General features: G+C 44.4%; 1 protein-coding gene across 1 annotated transcript; it reads left to right on the forward strand.

Annotated features, from left to right (window-relative positions):
* The first annotated feature begins 19,508 nt into the window (after positions 1-19,508).
* Positions 19,509-20,239, forward strand: LOC125541648. Its single transcript, XM_048705000.1, has one exon. It carries the CDS (start codon positions 19,640-19,642, stop codon positions 19,970-19,972), a length of 333 nt encoding a protein of 110 aa, XP_048560957.1. The 5' UTR covers positions 19,509-19,639; the 3' UTR covers positions 19,973-20,239.
* The last annotated feature ends 4,447 nt before the right edge of the window (positions 20,240-24,686 follow it).

Raw genomic sequence — 24,686 nt, forward strand, 5'->3', positions numbered from 1 at the left:
TTCATATGATTCGCGTTCGGTACTTTGATAATTTGGTATGTGGGTGGACCGGTGCTTGGGTGCTGTCCTTACTTGGATAAACATCCCACTTATGATTAACCTCTATTGCAAGCATCTGCAACTACAAAAAAAGTATTAAGGTAAACCTAACCATAGCATGAAACATATGGATCCAAATCAGCCCCTTACGAAGCAACACATAAACTAGGGTTTAAGCTTCTGTCACTCTAGCAACCCATCATCTACTTATTACTTCCCAATGCCTTCCTCTAGGCCCAAATAATGGTGCAGTGTTATGTAGTCGACGTTCACATAACACCACTAGAGGAGAGACAACATACATCTCATCAAAATATCGAACGAATACCAAATTCACATGACTACTAATAGCAAGACTTCTCCCATGTCCTCAGGAACAAACACAACTACTCACAAAGCATAATCATGTTCATAATCAGAGGGGTATTAATATGCATATAGGATCTGAACATATGATCTTCCACCAAATAAACCAACTAGCATCAACTGCAAGGAGTAATTAACACTACTAGCAACCTACTAGTACCAATCCCGGACTTGGAGACAAGAATTGGATACAAGAGATGAACTAGGGTTTTGAGAGGAGATGGTGCTGGTGAAGATTTTGATGGAGATTGCCCTCTCCCGGTGAGAGGAGCGTTGGTGATGACGATGGCGATGATTTCCCCCTCCCGGAGGGAAGTTTCCCCGGCAGAATAGCTCTACCGGAGCCCTAGATTGGATCCGCCAAGGTTCCGCCTCGTGGCGGCGGAGTTTCGTCTGAGGAGATGGCTTATGATTTTTCCCTCATCGAAAGACTCCATATAGCAGAAGATGGCCATCGGAGGGCCACCAGGGGGCCCACGAGGTAGGGGGCGCACCCCACCCTCGTGGGCATGGTGTGGCCCCCCTGGTGAACTTCTTGCGCTCAGTATTATTTATATATTCTGAAAACATCTTCCGTGAAGTTTCAGGACTTTTGGAGCTGTGCAGAATAGGTCTCTAATATTTGCTCCTTTTCCAGCCCAGAATCCCAGCTGCCGGCATTCTCCCTCTTTATGTAAACCTTGTAAAATAAGAGAGAATAGGCATACTTATTGTGACATAATTTGTAATAACAGCCCATAATGCAATAAATATCGATATAAAAGCATGATGCAAAATGGACGTATCAACTCGCCCAAGCTTAGACCTCGCTTGTCCTCAAGCGAAAGCCGAAATCGAAAAATATGTCCACATGTTTAGAGATAGAGGTGTCGATAAAAGTAAAATACGGACATGAGGGCATCATGATCATTCTTAGAACAGCAACTTACATAATTCTTGTCATATGATTTCTTATGATAGAGTAATAATTCAATCACAATTTCAAGTATGAATCGTAAACTTCATTGAAAACTAACAAACTATAATCTCAGTCATTGGAGCAATTGCAATTTATCATAACATAGGAAAGAGTCAATATATAAGAGCTTTTCAGCAAGTCCACATACTCAACTATCATATAGTCTTTCGCAATTGTTGACACTCACACAATACTTATGGGTATGGAGTTTTAATCGGACACAGAGAAAGATAGGGGCTTATAGTTTTGCCTCCCAACGTTTTACCTCAAGGGTAATGTCAACAATAATAGTTCATGAAAACTCACATCCAATTAGCCATATATACCAGGATCTTTCCAACATACTGTGCTTGCCAAAGGATAAAATGTAAAAAGGAAGGGTGAAGATCACCATGACTCTTATGCAAGGTAGGAGATAAAAGTAAAAGATAGGCCCTTCGCAGAGGGAAGCAGAGGTTGTCATGCGCTTTTATGGTTGGATGCACAAAATCTTAATGCGAAAGAACATCACTTTATATTGCCACTTGTGATATGGACCTTTATTATGCAGTCTGTCGCTTTTATTTCTTCCATATCACATGATTGTATAAAGCTTATTTTCTCCCACACTAATAAGTCATACATATTTAGAGAGCAATTTTTATTGCTTGCACCGATGACAACTTACTTGGAGGATCTTACTCAATCCATAGGTAGGTATGGTGGACTCTCATGGCAAAACTGGTTTGAGGGTATTTGGAAGCACAAGTAGTATCTTTACTTGGTGCGATGAATTTGGCTAGCATGAGGGGGAAAGGCAAGCTCAACCATGTTGGATGATCCATGACAATATGATTTATCTTGGATGTAAGAAAACATAACCCATTACGTTGTCTTCCTTGTCCAACGTCAACTCTTTAGCGTGTCATATTTTAATGAGTGCTCACAATCATAAAAGATGTCCAAGATAGTATATTTATATGTGAAGACCTCTCTTTCTTTATTACTTCCTATTACTTGCAACGATGACCAAAACTATGTTTGTCAACTCTCAACAACTTTTATTCATCATACTTTTTCTATGTGAGCTCATTACTCTCCATAAGATCCATATGATCTCTTTGTTTCCTTTTTTATTTATTTCTCTTTTCTTTTATTCACTTAGGATCATGGCAAAATAATCAAGCCCTTGACTCAACACTAATCTTTATTATATATAGCTCACGGACTCGATTACATCGAAGGATCATAAATTAAAACTCAAAACTAGATCATGCCATAAACTTTATCCTACTAGATCAAGATATTACCAAAAGGATCGAACTAAGAAAAACGGTAAAGATAAAAGTGATGGTGATACGATACCGGGGCACTCCCCCAAGCTTGGCAGTTGCCAAGGGGAGTGCCCATACCCATGTGATTATGTCTCCTTTGTTGGTGAAGAAGGTGGAGTTGTTGATGATGGATAGTCGCACATCGAGCGTAGGAGGTCTTCTAACTTGCGGATAATGCCTTTGAGTGCGATGATATGCTCCTTCAACAAAAAAAATTCACGTGTGAGATACTTATTTTGTATACGAGCTAACTCAATCATCTTGAAAGCTTCGATCTCATTTGGGGTAAGAAGATTGTGATCAAGTTGAAGGGTGTCTTCTGTTGCCGGAACTTGGTCCTCCATGGCCTTCTTGATCCCTTCATCCTTGTTGATCTCCATGGGTTCTTCTCTCTTCAGCTCTATATTCATTAGCCAAGCATCGTTGCCCTCATGGTTGGAGGAGGAGGGAGACGACATAGTGCCTGGCCTTGACAACCCTAACAGAAAACAGCTCGAAACAAGAACAGAGGATATTTGCGTGATACAGGAGTCAAAACCTTCGGGAGATTATATAATGAATTTTTACCGACCAAATTACGTGTCGTGTAAGAAAACGGAGTTCGGAGAGCACACGAGGTGCCCACGAGGTAGGGGGCGCGCCCAGGGGGGTAGGGTGTGCCCTCCGCTCTCATGGATCCCTCGTGTCCTTCCCGGACTGCTTCTTATTTTTCTATTTTTCTAAATATTCCAAAACGGAGAAATATTGCCTTTAAAACTGTTTTGGAGTCGGTTTACTTACCGTACCACATACCTATTCCTTTTCGGAGTCTGAAACGTTCCGGAAAGTGTCCCTTATGTATTCCTCCGGGGTTACGGTTTCAATAACATTGGTTTCAACGTTTATGGGATTACCTGAGATATAATGTTTGATTCTTTGACCGTTCACCACCTTCGGATTTGTGCCTTCGAAGTTGTTGATTTTTATGGCACCGGAACGATAGACCTCCTCGATAACGTAAGGACCTTCCCTTTTTAGAGAGAAGTTATCCTGCAAAAAAATTTAAACAAGAGTTGTATAGTAATACATAATCACCTACATTAAACTCGCGCTTTTGTATCCTTTTATCATGCCATCTTTTAACTTTTTCTTTAAACAACTTGGCATTTTCGTAGGCTTGGGTTCTCCATTCATCGAGTGAGCTAATATCAAATAACCTCTTCTCACCGGCAAGTTTAAAATCATAATTGAGCTCTTTAATAGCCCAATATGCCTTGTGTTCTAGTTCGAGAGGTAAGTGACATGCTTTTCCATAAACCATTTTGTACGGAGACATACCCATAGGATTTTTATATGCAGTTCTATAGGCCCATAATGCATCATCAAGTTTCTTGGACCAATTCTTTCTAGACCTATTGACAGTCTTTTGCAAAATTAATTTGAGCTCTCTATTACTCAATTCTACTTGACCACTAGACTGAGGGTGATAAGGAGATGCAATTCTATGATTAACATCATACTTAGCAAGCATTTTACGGAAAGCACCATGAATAAAATGTGAACCACCATCAGTCATTAAATATCTAGGGACTCCAAATCTTGGAAAAATAACTTCTTTAAGCATTTTAATAGAAGTGTTATGATCAGCACTACTAGCTGGAATATCTTCTACCCACTTAGTAACGTAATCAACAACAACTAAAATATGTGTATATCCATTAGAGGCAGGAAAAGGTCCCATATAGTCAAAGCCCCAAACATCAAATGGTTCAATAACGAGTGTATAGTTCATAGGCATTTCTTGACGTCTACTAATATTACCAATTCTTTGACATTCATCACAAGATAAGACAAACTTACGGGCATCCTTGAAGAGAGTAGGCCAATAAAAACCAGATTGCAATACCTTATGTGCAGTTCTATCTCCAGCATGGTGAACTCCATAAGCTTCGGAGTGACACTTGCGTAGGATCTGTTCCTGTTCATGCTCAGGTACACAATGTCTAATAACACCGTCTACTCCTTCTTTATAAAGATGTGGGTCATCCCAAAAGTAATGCCTCAAATCATAGAATAACTTTTTCTTTTGCTGGTATGTGAAACTAGGTGGTATGAATTTGGCAACAATGTAATTAGCATAATCAACATACCATGGAGCAGTATGAGAAGCATTTATGACATTTAATTGCTCATCAGGAAAGCTATCATCAATAGGTAGTGGGTCATCAAGCACATTTTCTAACCTAGACAAGTTGTCTGCAACGGGGTTCTCAGCTCCCTTTCTATCAACAATATGTAAATCAAATTCTTGTAGCAAGAGAACCCATCTAATAAGTCTAGGTTTAGCATCTTTCTTTTCCATAAGATATTTAATAGCAACATGATCAGTGTGAATAGTTACTTTAGAATCAACAATATAAGGTCTGAACTTATCACAAGCAAATACAACTGCTAAGAATTCTTTTTCAGTAGTAGCATAATTTCTTTGAGCATTGTCTAGGGTTTTACTAGCATATTGAATAACATTTAATTTCTTATCAACTCTTTGCCCTAGAACAACACCTACAGCATAATCACTAGCATCACACATAATTTCAAAGGGTAAATTCCAATCAGGTGGTTAAACAATAGGTGCAGAGATCAATGCTTTCTTAAGTATTTCAAATGCTTCTACACAATCATCATCAAAGACAAATGGTATATCTTTTTGTAATAAATTAGTCAGAGGCCGAGAAATTTTTGAGAAGTCCTTAATGAACCTCCTATAAAATCTGGCGTGACCAAGGAAACTTTTTATACCTTTGATGTCCTTGGGGCATGGCATCTTTTCAATAGCATCAACCTTGGCTTTATCAACTTCAATACCTCTTTCAGAAACTTTATGCCCCAAGACAATACCTTCATTAACCATAAAGTGGCACTTTTCCCAATTCAAGACAAGATTAGTTTCTTCACATCTCTGCAAAACTCGATCAAGGTTTCTCAAGCAATCATCAAAAGAAGATCCATAGACGGAGAAATCGTCCATGAGAACCTCACAAATCTTTTCACAAAAGTCAGAGAATATAGCCATCATGCATATTTGAAAGGTAGAAGGTGCATTACATAAACCAAAAGGCATACGTCTATAAGCAAAAGTACCAAAAGGGCAAGTAAAAGTTGTCTTTGATTGATCCTTGGCTGACAAAGGTATTTGAGAGAAACCAGAATAACCATCTAGAAAGAAAAAATGTGTATGTTTGGATAATCTTTCTAGCATTTGATCGATAAAAGGTAAGGGGTAATGATCCTTTTTAGTGGCCTTATTTAATTTGCGGAAATCAATTACCATCCTATTGAAAGTACATGTAGTCCCCATGTGTGGTTTTGGTAATTGATGACAATCCTAATGGACTAATGTTTGCATTGAGTTATACATTTGAAGGAAAGTTCCATTTCCAATGCATGAAGAATATTGGATGAACTAAAGGATGTTTGTTCCATGGTGATGCAAGAAGGAGATAGAATGGATTCGAAATGAATGCCATATACATATTGTTGTGCATGCATCAAGGCTTATGGGTTGAACCATGATGAATCAAGATATTGGGAGAATGATTAAAGAGAAAATTCTACATATGCTTGAAGATAGGATCAATATGAGCTCATATGTTGAGTCATGGATTATTATGTCTTGAAGCAAGTAATTCAAGTGAAGAATTCATTGTGCCTCTCAAGATACTATGTTGGAGCATGAGAACGAGAAAATGATGTCCAATATGATATTCAAGGAGAAACTTGATATGGTCATGGTGAATTGAGATATTGGTTATTATGTCTTGAAGAAATGAAGCATAGTGAAGATACCAATAGGGCCTTCAAGACATAAATATTAATCATGGAGCAAAGATAAATGTTGACCAATATAAAGATTAAAGATTGACCTCTAAGATGGTCAACATACAAGCGCATATCATGTGCCACATGAGATCTTGTGGTATGGTAAGAATTTATCGATTGCGCTTTGTATACTAACCCATACTATGTGTTGTTTATGTTATGTGGGTTAGGTAATTCTCATGAGCTTGGTGCTTATAAGAAAGCTTGGTGCTCATCAAATTATGTCATCAAGTAATTAATGATGATGGACAAGTAAAGATGAATGCAAAGCAAAGCTTTCCACATTGTGTATGGGGGAGCTACTTGAAGACTTCCCCAATGTCTTGCCTTCAACTTGAGACATGAAGAAACATCAATATAAAGCTCAAGTGAAAGGCTCTAGTCAAAGGTATTAGTTCCTTTGGCTTTAGATGTGAGGATCGATGACCATCGAAAAGGATATATGTTCAAGAATGAGTTTTCGGTAGCTATCTAGTATAGTTTTTTTATGATTCTTGAGTTATAGGGATCCCGCACTATTAAGAGGGGATCAAAGGGGTTAGTGATGGATTTGCTCAAGTCAACATCATCTATTTCTATTCTTCTCACATCATATTCCAACATAGGCATATTTCACTCCTATCCAATACAAATACAATATGCCTACATATCTCAAAAGAAAATCCAAAGCCAACTAGGTTCCCCAAAGTATATGTCTAACCTTTCCATACTTTGCACCCTCCATTTTGGTTTATCTTGGGTGGTTCTCTATATGAGGACCTAGAGCTTTTCCATAGCTTCAAAACGAGCCCAAGATCATCAAAATCGGAGTTCGGATGTGAAAGTTATGCATGTTTTAGTTTTGGGGTTCCTGCTGTTATTTTGGCCGGACGTCCGGTAACGTCCGGAAATCTGGTGCGCCGATCCAGAAGCAAACAGACGGATTTCCGGTACTTATCGGACATCCGGTGCCCGGATGTCCGGCAAGTGTCGGATGTCCGACAAACCTGTTTCACAAATATCCTGCTACATTCGTCTGATGGCATGCTACGGCCGTCGGACGTCCGGTGCCACCGGATTACCGGACGTCCGACACTTTCCTGAGTAGAATTCTCCCTAACGGCCACATTTGGGGCCACACTATAAATACCCCTTCACTACTTCGTGGAGGGGTTGAGCAACACAGCTATCTTGACCCACACTTCTCCGTCTCCTTTCTCCTACCTCAAATCTTAGATCCCGGAGAGATTTGTGAGAGTTCTTAAGAGAGATTCCACTCAAGTGAAGATCCACTCCCTCTCCTTCTCTTGACCAAAGGAATTCGTGATTTGAGCAAGTCTTGAGCATTTCCCCTTTGTTCTTGTTACTCTTGGAGGTTGGAGATTCCTAGGAGGTAGGAGTGCTCCGGTGAGGAATCAACTTGTGATTTGTCCCCCGGAAAGTTTGTGAAGGTTTGGAGGCCGCCTCAAGGTCTACCACTAGTGGATGAGAATCTCCTTCGTGGTGATATATCAAGGAGAATAGGGTGAGCCTTCGTGGCGTTGGTGTGCCTTCGTGGTAACATCCACCTCTCTAACGGTGACTAGCTTCCCTCCAAGGAAGTGAACATCGGGATACATCCTCGTCTTCGTGACTTTGGTTATCCCTAACCCTAACTCCTTACTTGTGGTTTACTTTGGTCACTTGACCGTGCATTCACTATATCTTGTTGTCCTCATTATATTGTGTTGGTCATTCCCTTGAAGAGATTATTTAGGCCTACACTTTATATTCGTAATTCATACTTTCTACTATTGTTCTATCTTATGCTTAGTGTGAATTGCTAGCTTGTAACATTCATTTCCATATCTTGTGACATAACTTGTGTAAGCTCGTAGTGCTTACTTGAGTTTGCTTGTATCATTCAACTCCATATATTGTGATACAATTTGTGTAAGCTTGTATTGCTTACTTGTGGTTGTGTGTATTATTCATTTCCATATCTCGTGATATACATTGAGTAAGTTTGTGTGACTTACTTGTGCTTACTCATATCCTCGTTGTTCTCATCTTGTTTATCCTAAGTTGTTGGTGCACTTAGTGAGCCTAGTATATTTAGGATTTGTTATTGAAAAGTATCCGCTTAGTTTATTTCCGCATTAGGATATAGCCAAATCCGTAAAAGATTTTAAAACGCCTATTCACCCCCCCCCCTCTAGGCGACATCGTGATCCTTTCACCTATAACCTGTAATAATTCTTTGAGGAATCAATTCATCTTTATCATTATGAACGACAGTAATACCTCCCTTCTTAGGGACACAATGGACATGACTTACCCACTGACTATCAGCAATGGGATAGATTATACCTGCCTCAAGGAGCTTTAATATTTCCTTTCTTACCACTTCTTTCATTTTAGGATTCAGCCGTCGTTGATGATCACGAACTGGTTTAGCATCTTCTTCCAAATTTACTTTATGTTGACATAGAGTGGGACTAATGCCCTTAAGATCATCAAGAATATACCCAATAGCAGCACGGTGCTTCTTCAGAGTTTTCAATAATCTCTCTTCCTCATGCTTTGAAAGTTTAGCACTAATAATAACAGGATATATCTTTTTTCTCATCAAGATAAGCATATTTAAGAGTATCAGGCAACAGTTTAAGCTCAAACACGGGATCACCCTTGGGTGGAGGAGGATCCCCTAGGATTTCAACAGGCAAATTGTGTTTCAGAATAGGTTCCTGTTTAAAGAACACTTCATCTATTTCCCTTCTTTCGTTCATAAACATATCATTTTCATGGTCTAGCAAATATTGTTCTAAAGGATCACTAGGAGGTACGGCGATAGAAGAAAGACCAATAATTTCATCCTTACTAGGTAATTCTTCTTCACGGTGTTGTCTACTAAATTTAGAGAAATTAAATTCATGAGACATATCATCTAAACCGATAGTAACAGCATCCTTTTTGCAATCTATCTTAGCATTAACAGTGTTTAAGAAGGATCTACCAAATATAATGGGACAAAAGCTATCTTGTGGGGAACCAAGAACAAGAAAATCAGCAGGATATTTAGTTTTCCCACACAAGACTTCAACATCTCTAACAATTCCCATTGGTGAAATAGTATCTCTATTGGCAAGTTTAATTGTGACATCAATATCTTCTAACTCAACAGGTGCAATATCATGCACAATTTCTCTATATAGGTCAATAGGTATTGCACTATCACTGGCACCCATATCACATAAGCCATGATAACAATAATCTCCTATTTTAACAGAAATAACAGGCATGCCTACCATAGGTCTAGGTTTATCTTTAGCACAAGGTTTAGCAATTCTAGCAGTTTCATCACAGAAATAAATGACATGCCCATCAATATTATCAGCCAAAAGATCTTTAACAATAGCAATATTAGGTTCAACTTTAACTTGCTCAGGAGGTGTATATGTTCTAATATTGCTTTTACGAACCACAGTTGAAGCTTTAGCATGATCCTTTATCCTAACAGGGAAAGGTGGTTTTTCAACATAAGAAGTAGGAACAATAGGATCATTATAAGTGATAGTCTTTTCTTCAACTTTAATAGATGCAGCTACTTTTACTTCTCTGGGAGGATGATATTTAAACCACTTCTCCTTGGGGAGATCAACATAAGTAGCAAATGATTCACAGAAAGAAGCTACTATCTTAGAGTCAAGTCCATATTTAGTGCTAAATTTACGGAAAACATCGGTATCCATAAAATATTTAACACAATCAAACTTAGGTGTCATACCTGACTCCTTACCTTCGTCGAGGTCCCAATCTTCAGAGTTGCGTTTAATTCTTTCCAATAAATCCCATTTGAATTCAATAGTCTTCGTCATAAAAGAGCCGGCACAAGAAGTATTGAGCATGGTGTGATTGTTATCAGAAAGCCAAGCATTTAAATTTTGAATAATCATCTCTTTTGAGAGCTCATGATTGGGGCATGAATATAACACTGATTTTAAGCCTCCCCCAAGCTTGAGCGATGCTTTCTCCTTCGCGAGGCCAAAAATTATATATATAATTGCGATCACGATGAACAAGATGCATAGGGTAAAACTTCTAATGAAATTCCAGTTTCAATCGTTTGTAGTTCCATGACCCCGTATCATCACATAGCCTATACCATGTCAATGCATCTTCCTTCAAAGATAAAGGGGAGACCTTCTTCTTAATAACATCTCTGGGTACACCTGCAAGCTTAAATAATCCACAAACTTCATCAACATATATTAGGTGCTCATCAGGATGCATTGTTCCATCTCCTGCAAAAGGATTAGCTAGCAGTTTTTCTATCATACCCGAAGGAATTTCAAAGCAGACATTTTCATTTTCAGTAGGTTCAGTAGGTTGACGAGCAACTCTTTGCTCTACTGGTCGGGGTGAAGATACCCCGAACAAGCCCCTCAGAGGATTACTTTCCATAGTAACAAGTGACAGTAAATTTCAGCACACTATATAAATTTCCCTTACCAAATTCCACCTACCAAAGGCGCTTCACTCCCCGGCAACAGCGCCAGAAAAGAGTCTTGATGACCCACAAGTATAGGGGATCTATCATAGTCCTTTCGATAAGTAAGAGTGTCGAACCCAACGAGGAGCAGAAGGAAATGATAAGCGGTTTCCAGCAAGGTATTCTCTACAAGTACTGAAATAAGTGGTAGCAGATAGTTTTGTGATAGGATAATTTGTAACGAGCAACAAGTAACAAAAGTAAATAAAATGCAGCAAGGTGGCCCAATCCTTTTTGTAGCAAAGGACAAGCCTGGACAAACTCTTATATAGAGAAAAGCACTCCCGAGGACACATGGGAATATCGTCAAGCTAGTTTTCATCATGTTCATATGATTCGCGTTCGGTACTTTGATAATTTGGTATGTGGGTGGACCGGTGCTTGGGTGCTGTCCTTACTTGGACAAACATCTCACTTATGATTAACCTCTATTGCAAGCATCCGCAACTACAACATAAGTATTAAGGTAAACCTAACCATAGCATGAAACATATGGATCCAAATCATCCCCTTACGAAGCAACGCATAAAGTAGGGTTTAAGCTTCTGTCACTCTAGCAACCCATCATCTACTTATTACTTCCCAATGCCTTCCTCTAGGCCCAAATAATGGTGAAGTGTTATGTAGTCGACGTTCACATAACACCACTAGAGGAGAGACAACATACATCTCATCAAAATATCGAACGAATACCAAATTCACATGACTACTAATAGCAAGACTTCTCCCATGTCCTCAGGAACAAACGTAACTACTCACAAAGCAGAATCATGTTCATAATGAGAGAGGTATTAATATGCATATAGGATCTGAACATATGATCTTCCACCAAATAAACTAACTAGCATCAACTCCAAGGAGTAATTAACACTACTAGCAACCTACTAGTACCAATCCCGGACTTGGAGACAAGAATTGGATACAAGAGATGAACTAGGGTTTTGAGAGGAGATGGTTCTGGTGAAGATGTTGATGGAGATTGCCCTCTCCCGATAAGAGGAGCATTGGAGATGACGATGGCGATGATTTCCCCCTCCCGGAGGGAAGTTTCCCCGGCAGAACAGCTCTGCCGGAGCCCCAGATTGGATCCGCCAAGGTTCCGCCTTGTGACGGCGGCGTTTCGTCCGATAAGATGGCTTATGATTTTTTCCTCATCGAAAGACTCCATATAGCAGAAGATGGCCATCGGAGGGCCACCAGGGGGCCCACGAGGTAGGGGTCGCGCCCAGGGGGTAGGGCGCGCCCCCACCCTCGTGGGCAAGGTGTGGCCCCCTGGTGAACTTCTTGCGCTCAGTATTTTTATATATTCTGAAAACATCTTCCGTGAAGTTTCAGGACTTTTGGAGCTGTGCAGAATAGGTCTCTAATATTTGCTCCTTTTCCAGCCCAGAATCCCAGCTGCCGGCATTCTCCCTCTTTATGTAAACCTTGTAAAATAAGAGAGAATAGGCATAAGTATTGTGACATAATGTGTAATAACAGCCCATAATGCAATAAATATTGATATAAAAGCATGATGCAAAATGGACGTAACACGATTCAAATCGCGGAAGATCCGATCAAGCGCCGAACGGACGGTGCCTCCGCGTTCAAAACACGTACAGCCCGGGGACGTCTCCTCCTTCTTGATCCAATAAGGGGAGAGAAGAAGTTGAGGGAGAACTCCGGCAGCACGACGGCGTGGTGGTGGTGGTGGAGCTCGTGGTTCTCCGGCAGAGCTTCGCTAAGTGCTACGGAGGAGGAGGAGGTGTTGGAGGAGGGAGGGGTTGCGCCAGGGATGGGGTGCGGCTGCCGTCCCACCCCCTCTATTTATAGGGTGAAGGGGAGAGGGGGTCGACCCCCCTAGATGCATCTAGAGGGGGGCGGCCAAGGGGGGAGACTTGCCCCTCAAGCAAGGTGGGAGGTGCCCCCTCCCCCTAGGGTTTCCAACCCTAGGCGCCTTGGGCCCTTGGGGGCGCAGCGGCCCACTAGGGGCTGGGTCCCTCCCATATTCAGCCCATTAAGTCCCCCGGGGCAGGTGGCCCCACCTGGTGGACCCCCGGACACCTTTCGGTGGTCCTGGTACAATACCGATAACCCCCAAAATTGTTCCAGCGATTGAAACTGGACTTCCCATATATAAGTCTTCACCTCTGGACCATTCCGGAACTCCTCGTGACATTCGGGATCTCATCTGGGACTCCGAACAACCTTCGGTAACCACATACAATTTCCCATAACAACTCTAGCGTCACCGAACATGAAGTGTGTAGACCCTACGGGTTTGGGAACCATGTAGACATGACCGAGACATCTCTCCGGCCAATAACCAACAACGGGATCTGGATACCCATTTTGGCTCCCACATGTTCCATGATGATCTCATTGGATGAACCACGATGTCGGGGATTCAATCAATCCCGTATACAATTCCCTTTGTCCATCAGTATGTTACTTGCCCGAGATTCGATCATCGGTATCCCCATACCTCGTTCAATCTCATTACCGGCAAGTCTCTTTACTCATTCCGTAACGCATGATCCCGTGACCAACTCCTTAGTCATTTTGAGCTCGTTATGATGATGCATTACTGAGTGGGCCCAGTGATACCTCCTCGTCATACGGAGTGACAAATCCTAGTCTCGATTCGTGCCAACCCAACAGACACTTTTGGAGATACCTGTAGTGCACCTTTATAGTCACCCAGTTACGTTGTGAAATTCAATACACCCAAAGCACTCCTATGGTATCCGGGAGTTGCACAATCTCATGGTCTAAGGAAATGATACTTGACATTAGAAAAGTTCTAGCAAACGAACTACACGATCTAGTGCTATGCTTAGGATTGGGTCTCGTCCATCACATCATTCTCCTAATGATGTGATCCCGTTATCAACGACATCCAATGTCCATGGTCAGGAAACCACAACCATCTATTAATCAACGAGCTAGTCAACTAGAGGCTTACTAGGGACATATTCTGGTCTATATATTCACACATGTATTACGGTTTCCGGTTAATACAATTATAGCATGAACAATAGACAATTATCATGAACAAGGAAATATAATAATAACTATTTTATTATTGCCTCTAGGGCATATTTCCAACACCACAACCATGCCCGGGGCCGCCGGCTCAGCTTTCCCTCGCCGACGAGAAGCAACCGCGTCATGGGTGGCCAAATTGCGGTGGATACAAGCCCCACAACCCAAGCTACATCCTTGTCGCGAGATCATCCGTGTAGATCACTATGAGCTGCTACCCATGAATGCAGAAGAGGTCGAGGTCGCTGGATGCATTCATGCAATCACCCACGCCAGATCCGAGCAGACGGGGCCCGATTTGTCAGGTCAAGCACCGTCATTCACATGCAGAGGTCAAGACAAATCAGAGCAAGGAAGCCATAGTCCTCCAGCCTCGTACCGTGCATGGACGGTACCTGGCATCGCCGGAGAACGCTGATCGCCATGCCGCCGCACCAGCGTGAAAGGAGCGGCCTCGCCGCCATTTTCCCTCAAGGTAAAGCCTGACAGCGCCTTCTGATGGCGGTGAGGGGAGAGGGCGTAGAAGCCGGGGTTTCGATGGCTGTGGGATTGGGGTTCCGCCCGAGCCGCCCCTGATAGGAACAACGCGAGGGCTTCATAGCTTTTTCTGGAAAACAAGTACTCGAGTATGCATCTAACACATACTAAAATGTATTTTAACTAATACAACAAAAAAGTTTCAACCTTTCAAACACATGACAGGCAAGAAAGGAAATTTGCTTGTTCACGACACAATATGCTAACAGTTCTTTGGACTTCATCATAGTCAAGAATAGTGAACTATCGCAAACACAAGAGGGCGATGAAGATGATCGAACTTCTAGGGGGTCGTGCGTATTGACAAAGTTTAGTGTGGGGCTAGAGATTTTTAATTAAGCCTCTTCCTCACACACCCCGAAAGTTAATCTAGCAACAAGAATTATCACCTTGATGGTAGACGTCGGTAGTTATAGTTCTCCGGAAACCGTAGAAGCCACGTAATTGAAATTTGCCAAACCGATTAGAGGACGTCTAACTTGGTTTTGCAAGATGCACGTGATGTGGTATAGCCTTCGTCATGATAATGAGCTTATGTATGATATGGTTATATGATGTAACGTTAAGTGGTCTGCGCGTGACAGTATGACATGATGGCTGGAGCCAAGTGATTGTCACTTTAATGACCTGCGTGTCAACCTTGTTATTATTCCAACGAAAGTGACAGACGTGGTAAAGAGGACCCCAGAGCAAGGTGGCTTCACCAGGCGCAGGAGACCAAAAGTGTTGCCACAACATTTTTCATATTGGTGCCACGTCGACGCTTTCAGAAATTTTTGTGAAGATCTTAGAGGATCATGAAGACATCTCCGACGCCCAGTGCTATACCATATCATGCTATTATGAATTTCCTAAGATGTTTATCCCTTTCTGATTGCACCCTTTTGATTGCGCAATAGTTTTTTTTATTGGGGTGATCTCTCACAGAAAATATCAAGTTATAAGTGCTCTTCCTAGTGTAGCAACCATCTGCAACACGTAGCTGTTCGAAGTATGTCATGTCTACATGAGTACAAACGGACTGTAAGGTGTAAGGCGGGTGAAGGTTAGACCTCACAAGCAGTAAACACTCGATTATATTGAAGTTCTAGCAAAATCGTTCTGAGCTCGGAGCACGAAGCATCGAAAGATGAACGAGAGTCATATGGAGATATGATCGGCAATTTTTCCTACCGATTGAAGTTCACGTCATCATCAGTGATTCCACATCAATGGTTGTGAATAAGATCAGGGTCTTGTATCACTCACTTTCAATTATGAGAGATACTGATTTGAGTGGGAGTGCACTTTATATTAAATTTGTTTAAACACTAGAGCAAATTAATTATGAACAATGTCTAAGTGAATCTTGTGTTTATCATTGTAGATCAATGGTTGGCAACATTTTCAACTTAGCCTCCATGTTAGAGAAAGAAAAGTTGGCTGCAAATGCTATGCAGATTGGATCCGGAACCCGAGATTTGTTCTCAGGAGTGCTAAGAAAGAGTATGCACTGGATCAGCCCCTTGGCGATCCTCCCGCCCCAGGTGTGTTGCAAGAAAGTGAAGCTGTTTTGGACGAAAAAGGGTTTCCCCCCGCTTTATATATAAAGCAATCAACACCACAATATATCTGAGCAAGCCAATACAAACACACACCACTTCACACAACACACACCCATACCCAAGGCAAGATACAAAGGTGCCGAGCACTGACACACCACCCCAACAACAACCAAGCTAACTAAGACACTTGACGTCGATGGAGACCTCCACGGAGTGCAAGTCACCGTGAAGAAGTGAAGCCAGACACGGACGAAGCATGGGCTCCTCGACGGTGCCTCCAAGAAGGGCACGACACCATGGTGTTGTCACCGTCCGATCGCGAAGATCAAGTTTTCACCCGGAGCAGCATGGAGAGGAGGAGAGGCTGCGACGGAGCCTTCATGAACCATCGTCTTTCCTAATAATCAATATACTCAACAGGAACCATCGTCGGTCCGACGTGGCGGACGCGTCCAGGCGCCCTCATGTCCATCCTATATTTGGATTGGATACGAAGGGTGCCAGACAACCCGGATGTTTGAGAGTCATCTGAGGCGTACGTCTGGTACGAATTTTTGTGACCGGTAAGTGACCGGGCCGTCCGCCCGAGCGTTTGAAGTCGGTTTGGGATGCTCAGCTGTAGATGCTCTTACACAGTTTTGTGGCTAACTTTACTAATGTGGGTCAGCTAATCATCTATTCCCGGTGGAAACCAGATTGCATATTGCATTTTCATTTTTGTTTGATATTTTGATGGAATTAGTCATTGGTATTTTTGTTCCAAGTCGTTCTAAATTTCATGCCTTGATCACCATGTCTAAAAATACACCTTTATTTAACTGAAATGTTAAAAATCAAACGTTAGATTTAGGCATGACAGATCGAAGGTTTTTCATAGCAATTTATGTTGGCACGAGAATGACAAAATTAGTTTACAAGGGCGGCAATTTCAGGTAAAAATTGAATTGAGACTGATTTGCTTTCACCAACTAAACTTGCCATACTATGCCATGTCTAAAAATGTGACGTTTGTTAGATATTGTCTAAAAATCTGATGTTCGTTAAATACTTTGGTCCTTATATAAAACAACGGAGGGAGTGTATCCTAACCGCACCATCGAATCCCTTACTTTTCTTTCCCGCAATTAGAACTCTGTTGCCCTGTCATCTTATCTTAACGTGTGACCACCACTCACACCTCCCTATTTGTACCTCACTCTACCATTATGTTGTCACACCCTTCCTCAAGGGCAGGCACGAACTGAAGCACAGATCCCAGGCTAGAAGCATGTGGTTTGATACTTTTTTAGAAGCACAGTACAGACCGACCCAACATTGATAACACACTCTTTTGTAGTCACCGCACATACATTAGCTCTATAAGGACCTTTAAAAGACTAAACAGACATATCTTACAATTAATGAAGTCGTCATATACATCTCGTAGTCAACAGACACGGTCTAAAATAAATCCATGAAATAAGCAAACACTTGCGCTAAATCTAGAACTCGAACAAGTTGGTTTCATCATAAGGAAACTAGTCATCTAAGGTATGCTTAGTTCATGGGTTTCATGCTCATTTTTAGACTCCATCGCTTGTGTCGCTCCCAGGAGAGCAGTTCGGGCGAAACCCTAGTCGCTGCCCCCACCTATCCTCCCATATAACCAACTGCCTTCATTGGAGGAAGCTGGCGGGTAAAGCCTCACGCGATGGACGGAGGTCAACGGGTCCTCATCTCTTCTCGCCGCGGGAGGCCTCTGACCAAAGCATGGCGGTCGGACCTTGATGGCGGACACATCTGGCAGAGCATGGACACCGGGGCAACGACCCCAGGATTATTCGATGGTGGCTAGGCTGGTTTAACGGTGAGGGCAGCGATCCCGGCGTCGTTGCGGGCCTACGAAGTAGGGATGGCGGTAGCTTGCGGTAGGATGGTGGTGGCTCCCAACAACTACTGTTGTGTGGCAACGTAGCTGGTAGCTTGTCAAGTGGTGCGGATCTGGCCGTGATATGCTCGTTTTGTCGTCATCCCATGGTGGCGTAGGAGTTTGGCAATAGGGGCGGTGGCCCTAGTTCTTCAACGACGGCGTCCTCCGTGCTCGTGAGGACGACACGACGATTGGGTCTCGAGATGGTGAAGGCCTTCCGGGGTTGGCGGCGGGATGTTCGCGCCAACTCTAGGATCCGACTCGGCAGGATCTTATGCATGACGACTCTTGCGGCTACGCCAAGTCATACTCGTCGTTGGTTGGTGCTATGGACGATGACTAATGTGGAGGCGCCAAGTTATACCTGCAACCGACTGGTGCTACACTCGTTGGCTCCTATGCCTATAGAGGTGATAAGTCATACATGTTGTTGTTGGACTGAAAGTGGTGTGACAATGATGGGAAGTGGTATGGAGCATCTTTGTCTTCCGGTATCTCCTACAGAGGTAATCGATCGAGGCGTCGGTAGCCAGTCAAGGGTAATGTAAGATGCGGCTTCAACAACAAGTTTGCGTAATCCGATGAAAACACGAGATCTCTGATCAGGCTACGTTGATGCGTGCTTGCGTCGTGCCCTTGCTGAAAGTGGTGGACCGAAACTCAATTTGGGGATAAAAGTCCCGGGACTGGCCTATAGTTGGACTCGCCACTATCGGCGCACGTGCGGCGTTTTCTTCCTCGAAGGCTTACCTAGGAGATGTGTACTTTTTGTTTGTTTCGGTCTATTCACATAAGGCTAGTGGTTAACTTGTGAAGCTACTGCCGTGGGCACATGACCTTCGAGTTTCTTTTTCCGATCGAATTTATTCTACTGTTGGATTTTTTTAAGAAAGTGTATGGTCGTGCATCACTTAATGCAGAAGTCAGGATCATCCTCCTTTTTGAAAAAAAAACACTTTTAATCAACGCATGTTTGGCAAAATGAAAAATACAATACTTGGCATTCTACATTTCTCATTAATTATGTCCAACTCACAATGTTGAAAATAGGCATGTCACCTTTGTACAATTTGCAACAAAGCATCCTAGAAGTTGTTTCGTAGATGGAAAATTGCTTGTAACGTAGCCATCAGCTTTAAAAAGTGTTCCTCCACGATCGATCCAAGTTTATCTTGAGGAATAATGATGCGATTGTTAGGAAATTTCCGGGCAAAATGGTAGCCAGTGCAGTGCAGAGTGCAGACCAGCAGGGGCGGCTAGGCAAGGCGACCACAGTAATAAAGGGAGGAAAGCGACGCTGCCGACTTTGCCTCCCCCACTCCAATAATCGCTCTCTAATTAATCACCACTCTCCCACTAATCAATTTTGCTTACCCCACCCACCGTGACCGCGCTGATTGACGAGGCGGCCGGACACACCCCTCTATAAATCTCGGTCTCCCTCTCGCTCGCTTACTGCCTTCCTAGCGTGCTTCGTTCACCAATCGCCAACCTCTCTCTCTCTCTCTCTCTCTCTCTCTCTCTCTCTCTCCCCGATCTGTCGGGATTTTCACGAGGAGGATCTAGCACGCGCCGGAGATGGTGGCCCCGATCGCGGTGGCGTCGGCGGGGCTGGGGATGTTGGCGGGGGTGGCCATGGCCAACAGGTCCATGCAGGAGGGGAGGCCCGCGGCGGCGGTGCGGTGGCCGCTGCTGCAGAAGCCGCGGTGCGCCACATGCAGCGGGACGGGAAGGGTGGAGTGCCTGTGCTCCCGGTGGTCCGACGGGGACGGCTCAGGCTGCCGGACCTGCGCGGGCACCCGGAGGATGCCTTGCCGGAGCTGCGGCGGGTCCGGGACCGGACGCCGGGCGCCCGTGCGGATCGCCACCGCCTCCGCCACGCCACTCCGGCCACGGGCGAGCACGCGGTGATCGGCTCAGCTCGCGATCCGCGGCCGCGGCGCTCGATTTTGTTTTCTTGAGTTAGAAATAGTAGTATTTGTAATACAGTGTGTTATAGAACAGAACCGAATAGGGGTTTGATAGAATATAGCAAGTGAATTAGTAATGATTCCTGCCGGCCTCTTGCTGTTACTGAATCGAGCCTTGTCGCGATGAATATCTGCGCCTGAATATCTCGTGACTTCGGGCGGATGAATTTCCAAGGAATTGTTGTGCTGAAAGAATTTTTACGAGCAAGGAATGTGTCCATCCAGGCATCTAGCCAACCAACTTGGTCAGTTTTGCAGAGCGCTACTGGTGCTAAAACTTGCAGAGGATGAGCTGGGCTGCCGAGGCACACACACGCCTACACGCCAGACCATCATCCCAAGCCAGTGGCGTCCGCTATACGTTCCCCCGAGATTTTTTCCAGTGTGACTCAGTTCCACCAGTGCTACGTGTGCCACAAGAATTTCCTCCTTCCACCGTTCGGAACGCTTGAATTTTCTCCTTTACTGCGTATACAAGTAGCACTAACGACATCACAGACATGGACATGTTTGAATTAGCCGGTGAATGGTGTGCGATCTTTAATAAGTAGGGTGGCACATCCTTGAGCTGTTGCACCACTGAAACCGACCAGCAACCGCATGCTCACCTGTCAATTGCGCCCACGGTTGCATAACACAATTGTCTGCCGCCAAATCAGTTGGCTCTCCGCAGAGTCGTCCTCCATCCAAATCAATGGCAACACCCGCAATTTATTTGGCCAACACATGTCCCTTTAACATTTATTTTTTATATATAATCTGTTTATGTTCCCGACTGTTCAGCAGATTGTAGTGGTTATTTTATTGCCCTCAAAACACAAAGATGAGCGTTGAGCTAAGCTATTAGGTGAACACATGAAACGCAATATCCAATGGAAGGGACCAAGTCTTGCTGGAGCTCCTCTTAAATGGTTAATATATTATGCAGTTGCGATAAGCATGGGCTTAGTACATCTTCTTCTTTTCCTATCAATTTTTTGGGATACTATTAAGCAGGACTTGCTCAATCTCTTTTGAGATTTTGAATTGACCCTGTTTCCTTATAAATTAAATTCCAGTCTCATCACCCCAAGGGCATCTCTAACGGCAACCAGCAAAAATTCTCTCGCATCCGTTCGCGGACAGGGCATGGATGCGAAAGGACATCATCCAACCGTATCCGCATATATTTTTACAGCAACCCGAACAACCGGATGAAATTCATGCAAACATGGCCGGATTTCATATAAACATGACGGATTTTATATAAAAACTAGATGATAACCCGCACGTTGTTGCGGGAATCGGCTGCAGTATATTTAGATGATATTTGATTGTGTGGAATATAAATATTTGGATTAGTAACATGTGAACCAAAATAAAAAAAATGTATACAACTTAGTATATTTTATTAGGTACAGTTGTAAAATATTTGTTGAATATAAGTAGAATAATAGAATGAATTTTTTTCCATGCATGGTTGCATGTGGTGGTTGGTTTTTTCCCATGCATGGTTGCATGATGAGGTGGGTCTTATCCCATTCATAATTGTATGGTGATGTGGCATGCTTGCATGTTGAGATAAATAAGTTAGTGGGGATGAATCTCTTAGGTATATAGGATGCCGGATTTTCAACATGACGGATTTCAGTACATTTACATCAACTAAGCGGTGCTAGTCTGGCTCTAGAGGTATAATAATACCTAATCAAAATCGCCGCCCGTGGATCCCTTTGTTTTCCTCATGTCCGGCAGCCAGATCACCGGACTGTCGGGAGTCTCAGAGGTATATGCTTCAACACAAAGGACGGCTCGCTTCCCCCATCACTCATCGAAGTGGAACCCTCGGCTGATGCTTCAACGGGAGGGGAAGGCGGCGCCTCCGCTTTCGTGGAGCCCATGTGGGATCGACAGAGGTCCTTGCAAGAGAAAAACCGGGCTAGACGCCGGCTGTGTATGTCGGCGTCGCATTGGCCGTGGCCTTCATGGGGCCCAAGCGGCGGACTTCCGTGTTATACTCCTCCTCGATGATGGCGGCGGAAGCGGAGGCGCCGGCCACCGACTCGTCGCGCTCCGTGCACTCGGCTTATGTCTCTACCTGCATGGCATAGTCGCAGGCATGGGAGGCACGGTCACAGGCACGGGAGGCGCAGTCGCAGGCACGGGGTGGCGCGGTATGATGCAGCATCGTCGAAGGCAGCCATGACGCTCGTGCCGTCGTGCTCCCCGCATGCTGGCGTGGAGCAACTCGCCACTTCTCATCGAGTGGGCCTGGAGCGGCAAGTTGCTAAACCACACGCCGGCTTGGGGCGACAATTTGCTCCGTCGAGTCTGGCACGGGAGGTAGAGTAGCGAGTTGCCTCGCTCGTATCCGGCCGGCTCGGTGGGCCACCAGCCGGTTTGTGTGCCGACAAACTGCTCTTCGAAAGGCATCAGAAGAGTGGTGAAGGAGGAGATGAGGGAGCGACGGAGGGGTGCGATTCTTGATGGGCGTCTGGCCTCGTTTAAATAGAGGGTGGACAGGAGGAGCTCAACTGGCATTGCGTTTAAATGTCGGCCCGCTCATGAACGGACGTGTGGCCGAAGTAAGTTTCTCGACTTCTAGGCGGGTTTAATGGAGGCGTATGAATGCGGCGAGGAGGCCTGTTCAGCTGGACGGGTAGCAGGCGGCACCCTCAGCCGGCGAACCGCTTCAATGGCGGAGGCAGTAAAAGGTCGTGTCCGCCCTAAGCCGCCTTCAATGCGGAGCAACACGCTCTACATCAGCATTAATGTGGGCAGCTGGCGCTAGGCGGGGTGCGTGCATGAGAGGGGAAGGGGTTTTTGGTGAGCCAGGGCGGTCAGAAGCGGGCTTGGGAGCGGTCCGAACTCCCGCAAACCTTCCCCACTTTGTATCTGGTTTGCGAGAGAAATCGCATCCGGACTGCCCCGCGGACCGGGTCTGGTCGGCGGTGGATGGCATCCGCGGTTCGGACAGCGCGACCCGAATGGTTGCGTAAGGCTTGAGGGTCGACGTTGGAGATGTCCTAAATTCCCAGAGGAGAGGCCAAAACTCTAAGGTTCCAACCTATTGCCCTCACCGGTGGGGAGCTACAGTGCCAAACCTGGACGGGCTAGTAAAAATGAAAATTCAATATTTTTGCACTCATGATCCAGTTTATTCTCAAGACTTTGTGTGGTGAGTACCCCCCTATATTTTCCATGGGATGTACGAGGCACATGCCTTTTGGTAACACGTAGCTAGTGACCCTCACTAACTGTGACTTCAAATTACTAACAAACTGGATAAGTGCTTCAATAGGCTTATTGATGGAAACCAAACTGCCTTCATTAGAGGCAGATATATCCTTGAAAATCTGGTCACAATTCATGAGATTATTCATATCAATAGATGATCGTTGATAACAGAGCTATGATGCAACTCCTAGAATGTTCGGCGAGGGGTTAAGACACTCCAAACACTCTACACATGCGACAAAGGACTTTACCCAGGTTCAGACCATTATGATGTTGTATACCCTATTTTTGATTTGGTGTTCTTCGTATATCGATTTCTTCTAACTCTTAGAAATGATCTCTCCCTCCCTTTATATGGCGTCAGGGGGAGTATCTTCTTACGACCATCAGGGGTTGACCCTCGCAACCCAAGGGGATGGGACGTAGTAGGTGAACACCCCTGTACCGTCACGTCACCATGCCCTGGGGTGCCAGGACTTCCCATGTCAACCGATCTGACAAGGCCTCGCCGTCCTCGACCATGTCGTTCGCCTGTTGAGGCTCGTTGCCTTTGTCATCCCATCTTGTCCCATCAGGCCCATGGCGTGCCCGGCCGGACAGGGATGGGCGAGCAGTCATGTCTCCTCCGTCTTCACAACGCTTCCCCATGATGGAGGTTGCATCTGTATGATGTCGCCAGGAGTTGGTCATTCGCTTCGAAGACAGGGAGCCCGATGTCTTCGAGGGCAAACAACATCCTCGGGGCGAGTTGCTGGGGGCATGGCTATCCGGGCTCGCTCGCGGAGCCCCCATCCCAACTCGCCCGACGAATGTTGCCGGGGTGCATTCACGACCTGACCAATCTGCATGGGGTGGGGACTGGGGACCCCTGCACTTACACCGCTGATGGTAGCAGAAGAGCGGGCCAAAGAACAGTTGGGCAGGTTGTCGAAACGTCAGCCGCCAGGCATGAAATCCGAGGCGTCCCGTCTAACCGGCGAACAATTTTGCTTCTTGGACTGGAATGATCATAAGTCGTCCCTTCGGCCAGTGGTACGACACAGGGAACGCCACCTCTACTGCCCTTCAAGGGAATTTAAGTCCTACAACCCCCTAATTCCCATTCCTTAACAACATGTTTGGTAAACACTCGGGTAGGGGAATGGGAGTTTGCACAAGGGTGTTTATGAAGGGATTAGGCATGGGAAAATAGATTTTTACTCCCATTCCCTTGTTTGACATATGATGAGAATTGGCGTGCGATAAAACTCTGCTCACGAATTAATAGGATACCCCTGGAAAGAAATCGGTGAGAATTGGCTTCCTCAACTCCCATTCCCTTTCCCACTTAAACTCCCATTCCCTCTAATTAAACAGTGGACTTTTAATCTCCTCACCCCTCAACTCTCATTCCCCATCTCTAATTTCCCCGAACCAAACACATTGTCAGGCCCATGCAA

This window comes from Triticum urartu, chromosome 2, assembly GCF_003073215.2.
Source record: "Triticum urartu cultivar G1812 chromosome 2, Tu2.1, whole genome shotgun sequence".
Lineage (NCBI taxonomy): Eukaryota > Viridiplantae > Streptophyta > Magnoliopsida > Poales > Poaceae > Triticum > Triticum urartu.